This window comes from Lygodium microphyllum, chromosome 6, assembly GCF_053477565.2.
Source record: "Lygodium microphyllum isolate KBCC chromosome 6, Lygodium_microphyllum_v1.1.10, whole genome shotgun sequence".
Taxonomy (NCBI): Eukaryota; Viridiplantae; Streptophyta; class Polypodiopsida; order Schizaeales; family Lygodiaceae; genus Lygodium; species Lygodium microphyllum.
Genome location: NC_141140.1, coordinates 111008957 through 111019031, shown reverse-complemented (window position 1 = coordinate 111019031; position 10075 = coordinate 111008957). Strand labels below are relative to the sequence as shown.

At 37.1% G+C, this 10075-nt stretch overlaps 1 protein-coding gene across 2 annotated transcripts; it reads right to left on the bottom strand.

Moving 5' to 3' along the window:
- Positions 1-7789: 7789 nt before the first annotated feature.
- On the bottom strand, positions 7790-9772 carry LOC148034967 (cytochrome b561 and DOMON domain-containing protein At2g04850-like). 2 transcript variants are annotated; one of them, XM_087679882.1, is made up of 2 exons: positions 9236-9772; positions 7790-9106 (listed from the first exon to the last, which is right to left on the bottom strand). In XM_087679882.1, the coding sequence occupies exons 1-2, from the start codon at positions 9269-9271 to the stop codon at positions 8102-8104; spliced, it is 1041 nt and encodes a 346-aa protein (XP_087536008.1). In that variant the 5' UTR covers positions 9272-9772; the 3' UTR covers positions 7790-8101. The 2 variants fall into 2 exon arrangements, with proteins under 2 accessions (XP_087536008.1, XP_087536007.1); XM_087679881.1 differs by having other exon boundaries at positions 7790-9771.
- Positions 9773-10075: the final 303 nt, after the last annotated feature.

Sequence of the window (10075 nt, the reverse complement as noted above, 5' to 3'; positions counted from 1 at the left end):
AACTCCCAAGAGATTCCTCCTATTGAAGTTCAAGTTCTTGAAGTACCACTCGAGGGCATAGAAGAATCAACCCAAGATATAGCAAGTCTAATTATGAAAGAGAAATTAAATGCTACTTCAGGTGTTTAAACTTCGTTCCTTCTCCTTTCATCAAGGAAGACACATTGATCTAATTTTGATTTTTTTTATTGAGAAGTTACTTCCATTAACATTTGTAATATTTTCTTTCTTTGGTGATATTACTTAAAGAAACTATGTCTCTAGTTTTTTAATTTTTTACAAAAGGTACCAAGCATATTTAGTTTTAAAAATCTAATTAAGTAAATCTTTTGCTAAAATAGTATTAAAGATCTCATTAAAATTTATCATCCTTTGTAAGGACAACTGTTTAATTGTAATCTAGTGTATAAGAATACTTATCATAATGAAAAGTTTGAGCTAGCTATGCAAAATTTGCTTAAGTCTATTCTAGATCTTATTTCAATTAAACTCTTATATGTTTTGTGTAATGATCCTGTCATGTTAGTTTTGGTTAGATTTGTCCGCATGGTCAAATCTGTTATCTCTTATAAACTCTTTTACTATATCACTAGTGTATGTCTATGCATGTACCTTAGGATAAGAGAGCCAACAATATATTGCACACCTCAAAAAAGATTCATTGCACCTCCCAAAGGAGTTTTACCTCAGTAACAAAATTTTCAACAAAGATTTCACCTCCAATGTATATTTTGAAGTGTGTATATGGAATATTAAGGTAAAATCCTTGTTACAATTGATGAGTTTAAATATGTATGGGATATAACTAGTTTAAAAATAGAATGGTTAGTCCTTAAGAAGAAACTATGAAAACTTATCCAAATAGAGTATAACTTATCTCAATTAAGTTGTCACGTGTCACTTATATGTGATATAGTTTTTGGTCACATGATCAAAAGTATCACGTTTAACTTTTCTTTTAATAATTAGGACTAATAAACACCTTCTTTGTACATGCCATTTTAAAGGCTTTTTAGAAACTGAGTATGTTTAATATTATATTGATAATATAATTTTTAAAACTAATTACAAGAATCTATTGTTAGTATCTCAAGTATACTTATAATTAGTGATAAAAAGTAGGTATGAAAAAATGACTTTATTAGAATAGATTTTACTTCAAAGAAGTCATCATATATATATTTTTCACCTCATGATATTACTCTTGGTTAGATTTGTCCACATGGTCAAATGTCTCTTTTCTTAAGACATCATTTATTAAGTAGTCACCTATGTATGTATTTGTCAATGTGAAGTTAAATTGCTTTAGTGTTCTATGTCAGTTTATAGCTCAAACATTAAGTAAAATGATGAGGAAGTAAATGAATCTAATGTGCTTTTTTTTCTTATTTGTAACTTCAACTAAGACATCTATGGTTGGATATCTAACAAATTCAACAACAGTAGAGCACAATGATGTGATCGATGTGCCCTTGATAAGAAATGTAACACAATTATGTGCAATACTTGATCTCAATGGTCTTCTTTGACAACGATGCTTTGCGAAGTCTAAAAAGTTTCAAAGCTTTCAAATGGGAAAGCAATGACTTGTTCTTTGACTAGGATGTATGGAGTTTCTTTAAGCCTTATTTGCAAGATTCCAAGTGGAAGTTTGGTCAACAGCTTTACATAAAGAATGTCATGGCAATTATTAAGTGCTTGGAGATCCATGCAAAAAGGATGTATCCTTTCTTCATGATTTGGGGCCAAGAACAATGTCATAGACATCGACTCAAAATCATATATAAGATGGGAGTAGAAGCAATGTTTAAGCCTCTAAAGTATGTATGGGATCAATATGGAGATGTTTGTCAGCATACCAAGACTATTCTCATAAATGACAGTCCTTACAAAGGATGTCCAAATCCTGCGCATTTATCCAAAAACATTTGATATTGATCGTGGAGACTCTATCTTGATCAAAGAACTTCTACCATACTTGACTCGCTTAAGCAAATACCATGATGCACATGAAGTCATCAAGTTTGATCGATATGTACAGGAGCCAGTTCAATATGGACATGAATTATATGCTCAATTCAAGGTTGTCATTGATGAATGGACTAGAGCAGAGAATGATGGTATTTCATCTTCATCATCAGCACTGCATGAGACCATGATAGATAAAGATGGTATATATGTTCAACCTTCAATTACTTCTTGCTTCAAGAGACCATCTATTATACAAACATCCTCAACAAATGCCTCACATCATCCGTCTCTTACATTGAACAGCTCACAATTATCCATGTTGAAGCAGACTCATTTAGTCTCTACTTTGAAATATATGAAAGCAATGCAACTTGCTCATGAGTTAGGATATCACAAACATTTCATAAATGGTAGTGCTACTAAACGTTTTATACAAAATCTACAAAAGTTGTATTTTCCCAATATACATGATGTAACAAGGCAGTGACTCTATATGGACTAATTTTGACTTTCACAATAAATATATCCCTTACATTAAGGGTTTTTGCATGGCTATGAAAAATATGCTTGTTAGAAATTTAAAGTATTTTATGTAGTTACATTGGTGTTTCTAAACACCACCAATATCAATGTGAGAATCTACTTAAAGTTTTTTATTCTTTTAATAACATTAGTTAATTGTGTTGAAATTTCTTATAAAGTGGTTTAAGTTCTATTTTGTACCTTGACCATCTATTATACAAACATACTCAACAAATACCTCACATTGTCTGTCACTTACATTGAACAACTCACAATTATCCAAGTTGAAGTAGACTCCTTTAGTCTCTACTTTGAAAGATATGGAAGCAATGCAACTTTCGCATGAGTTAGGATATCACAAATGGTAGGATATCACAAACATTTCATAAATGGTAGTGCAATTAAATGTTTTATATAAAATCTGTAAAAGTTATATTTTTCTAATATACATGATGCAACAAGGCAATGACTCTATATGGACTAATTTTGACTTCCAAAATAAATATATCCCTTACAGTAAGGGCTTTTTCATGACTATGAAATACATGCTTGCTAGAAATTTAAAGTGTTTTATGTAGTTACCTTGGTGTTTTTAAACACCACCAATATCAGTGAGAGAATCTACTTAATATTTTTATTTTTTTCAATAACATTAGTTAATTATGTTAAAATTTATTATAAAGTGGTTTAAGTCCAATTTTGTTCTTATGTCTTAGCTAACAAATAAGTCTTAATTAATAATAAAATTTATGTCTATTTCTTTGGAAACAAAAACTATTGGTCAAAGGTTAAATCTTTGGTCTTAGAAAAATCATAAACTTTGAGCTTGATATATAAGTCTTCATTTTATGATATGAAAGTTCATTTAGCTAGTCAAAGTGTGAAGCTAGTTGATTTTGATCCCAAAGCTAATATCCAACTTGTCCATATATTGTCAAGATAGATAGAAATTGTGAACAAAAGATATTTATATATCATGCATATGCATACAACAAGTGCAAATGGGGTGAGCAATTATTTAACATACTTGTGTCTATTGGTTTACACAAAAAAAGAACCATCACATCCCATCATAGGTTATCCAAACTTATTACTATATGGTATTAGATCAAGTTATTAAACCACACCTAGTTGGTGGTGACTCTTTTAAGGTCTTAGTTCAAGTTATTAAACCACACCTAGTTAGTGGTGACTCTTTTAAGGTCTTAGTTCATGAAACTTATACATGTCACTTTAAATGATCAAGTTATTAAACCACACCTAGTTAGTGGTGACTCTTTTAAGGTCTTAGTTCATGAAACTTATACATGTCACTTTAAATTATGCTATATCTAAAAGAAAAAACTCATATTATAATAACCTCAAATCCATAACATTATAAATTTTGGCCATTATAACATATTTTTATATAATGTTTAAGGCTCTTGTATTCTAAATTCTCTCTCCACTCCTTCAAACCTTTGTATTCTTACATTAAGCTTGGAAATTTCCTAGGTATATACTAGCTAAGCCTCCTTGATGTTTCCACCACCATACAACATCATATTTTGTTAGTATGCTAGAAAAGATAAGAGGTGAAATCCAAATCTCCTAATAGCCACATAGCTTACATTCATCACTTAAGCTCTCAAGATGTGTGATCTCATATTTGTAACATACAAAGTGCCCTTTAAAGATAAACATAAACATAGTGCTCTCTTTCATTCACAAAAGTAAGACATTCATTAAAAGTGGGACTTGGGAAATACCCAAAATCTCTAATATGGTGTTCTAGGTAACAATCTCCTATTTGTCTTTTTTTAAATAAGCTCTGAAAAATAATTGAGTGAGCTATTTTTAGGCATTGAAAATGATTAAATCAATTATTTTTCTTATAAAACAATTCAATGCCTTGTGAAACATGATAATATCAATCCACAAAGCCCTTCTGACCTTTGTTATCACCTTTCATAAGTCTTCAACTAGAAACCCGATAAAATGCAAAATTTCATGCATGCTTTGCTACCTAAAGTCTCAATTCATGTTTCATAAGGCACTCCTATTTTGATTTTGTTCGATTGCAAGCTGTAACAAAAAATGATTTTAAAATTATGTGATATGTTATGCAAGCATTTGCAAATGTGGAGTATGATATATAGATTTAGACATACAAGACAAGTGGAATAAAGTGTCATTATGGCCCACTGTGCTGCTATGTTTGGTGGTCCAAGAGGAGGACATTGAAGCCTTACTCAAGTTCCCTTCATGCTTCACATCAAAAGGGTAAACTTGAAAGCGAAGAGCAAGTGTCTCACAAAATATCGAAAAGCCAAAATGGCATGAAGAGATTGATTAAATTTTTCTAGCAATCTTGCTTTGGTAATTTGTATTCCTAAACTTGTCTTGTTGTTTTAGAATTTGGTTTTCTGAGTAATCAGGATGACCAAAAGGAAGATTTCTCTAAAGGGAATGGAGGAAGAGAATCTAGAAGATACCTATGATGAGAAGCTCTTTGATTTCCTCCATGCAACTGGAAACACACTTGATAAAAAAATTTGTATCACACGTAGACTTAAATCAACCATGTTTGTGGGTCAATTCCTTACCGCACTGATCATGATTAAACATGTGTATCACAAAAAAACTCAAATTACCCTATTTGTGGTACCACTAATTTATCACATTGAGTGTGATTAATAATAGGGATCACAAGCATGCTCAAATAAGCCTATTTGTGGCACCATTATTTTATCAAAGGGAGCATGACTAATAATGTGCATCATGAAAAGGCTCAAATCAATTTGTTTGTGGTGCCATTTTTTAATGCTTGGAGCATGACTCAAACATCACATCACAAGAAGGCTTAGATTGGTGGTCATTCGAACACCATTCTTTTATCACACTAAGTATGATTCAAAATATATTTTACAAGAAGGCTCAAGTCATCATGTTGAGCACGATACAATCGTATCGCACAAGCAACTCATAAGGGTCTACTTATAGCATCATTCTTTTATCATGCTAAGCAACCTCATAAGGGTTCGTTTGTGGCACCATTCTTTTATCATGCTAAGCCCTATATAAAATGCATTTCATAAGAAGGCTCAAACAATCTTGTTTGTTGGCACCATCCTTGTGTCACATTAAGTGCAACAAAAATGTGTATCACAAGTAGGCTCAAATCTTGTGGCACCATTCTTTTATGATGTTTGCTATGATAAAAAGTACAAATTACAAGAGGGCTCAAATTGTTAACATTAGCAACTGTTAGGGGAAAACTTCTTGGTATGTGAGTGCACCAACAAGTTCTTGAGTAAGAACAAGTTCGAAGCATCGTGTCCTGTCAACTTGAGCGGGGATCCAACCATTGCATGTTGTGTGAGCTTCACATGTGTAGGAAAAGAGAGCTCAATAGGATCTCCTGAATGCTAGAGCTTCAAAGACCCCAAGTTCAGATGGGACTAGCATGGAAGGAGAATTGTATGCCCACCAAGTTAGAAGTGTTTAGGTGGATTCTAAGGCAGTTGATGTGTAAAAGTTTTGTGAGGTCAAGAAGAATACCATGCTGGTTGCTGCTCAAAAGAAGAAGATACATCAAGTCATTGTTACGCTCCTCATGGAGAAAATACGTGTTTCTTATTATGACTTTGTTATTACTCTACTTTATTATTATGCCTCTTAAATGATCATAGTAAGGTAGAACTTCCCGCCCCCACCCTACTTTTATTACTCATTCAATGATGGTTACAATATGCATAACAAGGAGAGGCCTTACCTATTGCATTAGCACATATTATACATTTTCGCAAAGTACAATGAAGGGCACATAGGAACACTTGTGAGAGGCAAAGGACATGTAATGCTAAGGAGGAATTTACCATGAAATTCCGATGAATTCGTGCATGGCAAGCCACATGTAAAGCTACAAAACACAGTTTATCAAAGTTGGATAGCTGGTTAAGTTGGTGCATCATAGCAAGGACACTTTGTAATAGAGGGGTGTGTGCAATGGACAATCGTATTACCATTGAATTGTTGCACTTGCACAATACATCAATCTATTGATACATTTTCCACTTGCAAGTTAGTCTAATAACAAATATGCAAGAAATCCATGAGCAAAAGTCAAGAGCACATAAATCCTTTACCTCAAAACATTTTTAAGTCAAGGATTGTGAGCCTTGCAGACTTTATGCACCATTGAATACACATGTATGCACCAACAACTTTAAGGTTATTATCAACCTTAGCATAATTTAATTGATGTTGAGAGAACAGATCTTTAAGCTTTATTATCAACCTTAGCATAATGCAATTGATGTCGAAAGAAAACAAGGAGATCCCATTGATCACCCTTTGAAGTAGAGTTCTTTAGCCTACTAATCTTTTAACAAAGTTCTAAAAAACAAACTTCACACATTATTAAGGATAATGGTTGCATTAAGAACTATGGTTGTATAGGAACTATGCGTGAAACAAGATCACAATGGGCTCTCATTCGTGTTGCTTCTCTATAATGAATGTGATGTATTGTTTTTCTATAATGAATGTGATGCCATGTCTTGTCTACTCCATGCTCCCCACATGTGCACAAGCCATTATACATGTAATAGAGTTCTACATGCCACAATCTCCCAACGAAACATGATTGGCTCTTCAATTAATGATTATGCTGGGTGTGTCATTTTAGATGCATGGAGAGAAAAATTTGCACTAGAATTTTCCATCATGCAATTCACTAAGCTTAGATAAACAAGTAGTCTACACTATTGAAACATTGAGCCAATCCCTATATCTTGATAAGAGAGGCTTTTCAAAACGCTCAAATTTCAACAAGTGAATCACTATCCCAAAACTTTTAAGCTTTCAAACAAATGGAAGCATCAAAGCTTAAGTCAAGCTCAAAATAAGCACACATGAGACTTAAATAGGACATGAAAGCCAACTTAGAGATACAGACACACTAAGCTCCCATGAGATACTTAAATAGGACATGAAAGCCAAGAAATATGGACGCGCACTCTTGCGTAAGTGTGTGATTAGTTAGCACCTAGCTCTTTATAGGGTCTTCACGTGTCATAATTGAATTAAATGATTCGGATGCATTGAGCATGTCACCATACTTCGATGCGTCTTTCAAGTTTCCTGCGCTTTCAAGTGAAAGCTCGTCGACACATCTAGCCATTTGGCAAAAGAAAAAACTGTCAGAGCAAAAGGAACATGACATCTTTTAAAGCCGATGCATAAAATGCTGCAATTCTCACCAACAAAACAATGCAAATCGGGCCTTGGTAGCGGCAATGTGATAATGCAATAATTTCATAAGACCGCTGTGAGAATGGCATTAACATGGTATGCCATAACAAATTACATGGTATGCCACACGTCCGCTGTGAGAATGGCACTAACAAGATGCTATGCCACTACAAATCACAACTGCCATCATTCTAGCCCCATCAAACTACTGAACGAATTTCTGCAAATGTGTTCCACGTCCTCCTGCACTTACCCTCGTGACCTGCAAAATGGGACTTTCCAAGAGCTCTTAGAAAGCTTCTGCACCATAAAGGGACCTGAAGTTCATCTGCCAGAAATGGCTGGATTGTGTGCCCAATGCCCATGTGGGTGCTTATTTTCTCTGTTTAAAATACCTCACCCATGTCACAGTCTCCAAAGAAACCGCTAGCACCCCCATGACGCTCACACTTGCAATGTACCCGAGTCTCCAACTATTTCCTGGCTTCAAGATGTTCAGACTCTGCAAAATGTTGAGGCCCTGGAAGATGTTGACAATGCTGAACAGCACAATAGTGTACCCCACGGACTGGTGGACCACATCCCAGTACTTCCTGAATTTGGAGCCCTTGTCAGGGCGCACACTGCCTACCACGACCTGCACTGATGCCATCACAAACAGAGCTATGCCGATGTTAAAATGCGATCGATGCACAGCACCACTTAATGTCCGAAGCCGCATGCCTATGGCCCACCCTACCAGCCCCAGGCTGTAGCCGAGGCTTTGACATGTGACATGGATGTAAAACCATGCAGGATCCATGGAAGCAAAGGGGCGGCGGAGGTAACGTGCGACGAAGACCCCAATCGGAAAGAGGATGCCCCAGGATATGGTGTTGATAATGCCATGAGCTCGTTTGAGAGCAGAATGAGGGGGGTCTGTGCTTCCTGGCACAATCTGTGCAGTGGACATGTTTAGTGTTGCAAACCCCGACAGGCTTACAGGATCAAGCGAGTGGGGTTGCGGTCGGAAGCTAGACACCCCTGGGCCTCTGTTCCATACATGATTGAGGACTGTTCTGTTGGAAGAAAGACGGAGGGATGCAAACAGGCTCATGGAACTCCCCCGAATTTCCACCGCAGTAGCTTTAATGTCGAGATCCACAGGAGAGCAGACCAAGGGCGTATCGCCTTGCTGCACTGTCTCGGTCAACTTAAAGGGAAGAAGATTGCTTCCATTTGCTGCAGAGAAGGCGATAAGGACACTTGAACCGACCATGACTGGTGCTGAGGGGTTCAAGCCCCAGCCTACCCATCCTCCAGCGCTGGGCGCCTGTCCTGCAAAGGCTATGTCGAGGGAGCTGTTTGCCTCATAATAGGTCCAGGCGAGGACTGCACCCTGCGTAGAGAGGCTGGCACATTTTGTGAGATTGTAAACCACAGAGTCATTGAAAGAAAAAACTGTGCTGCAATTCTGTTGCTGCAAGGATGATGGAAGGTGGAGGACCAACAGCAAGGAGATAGTTACGATGGTTATGAACAGTGATGCATGAATCATAGCCATTGATGATTCTCTCAGGAGGAGCTCTGAGCCATGTTGGTGGAGTCGGTTAGAGGCCTGCACCGAGCGCAACCTGAGGTTGTGCGATCGAGAGGGAGACGCTGATCGATTGGATTTGCGTGCTCACAAATTGGGAGAAGTCGACTGGTTAATTCGGTTCGCTGCCTTACAGAGTATGTCGGCTGAGGCGCAGGCGGAGGCACAGGCACAGGCACAGGCACAGGCGTGCATTAGAACAGGCCGAAGCACGCGAGCAGCAGCGGTCAGAATGGAAGCCGATAGCGATGCAGGCGATGGAGTGGAGACTCGAGAGGTGCGCCGCAACGCCGGAGCCGCAGATCAGATGAGATCCAGAAACAGGTGGCCTCAGAAGAAGGCAGGCAGGCTGGCATATACAGATACAGATAGATGTTCATTTATTGCTGAGGATGCATTATGACAAAGAAGACTTCGCATCGCATCCATTGCAGGGGGGCGGGATGAGGGGGAGGTTGGCGATCTACTCTTTTATTATTACATACATGGAGCTTCACCTGCGCAAGTTCATACCGGCAGTGGCTGCCTGCCTATGAACCAACTCGTCATTGAAATTTGACTTACTACCTACTTATTTCAATATCTTTAATTATCTAGTTATTCACACTCTCACATTCATTTTTTTATTCATCTTGTCGTTTTTGAACGTCCGCCGTCGTACGCTCACCCCTCGTCAATTTCCAAACAGGAGCTTTTGAACTGGTCACTTACCTAAGCGCGTGTTCCCACCGTCTTCAGATTGTTCACTTCCTTAATAAGCAAGGCTCCCTC

Bases quoted from the DNA above. Each gene is read 5' to 3' on its own strand.
- LOC148034967 (XM_087679881.1), bottom strand. From the start codon at position 9,271: ATGGCTATGATTCATGCATCACTGTTCATAACCATCGTAACTATCTCC.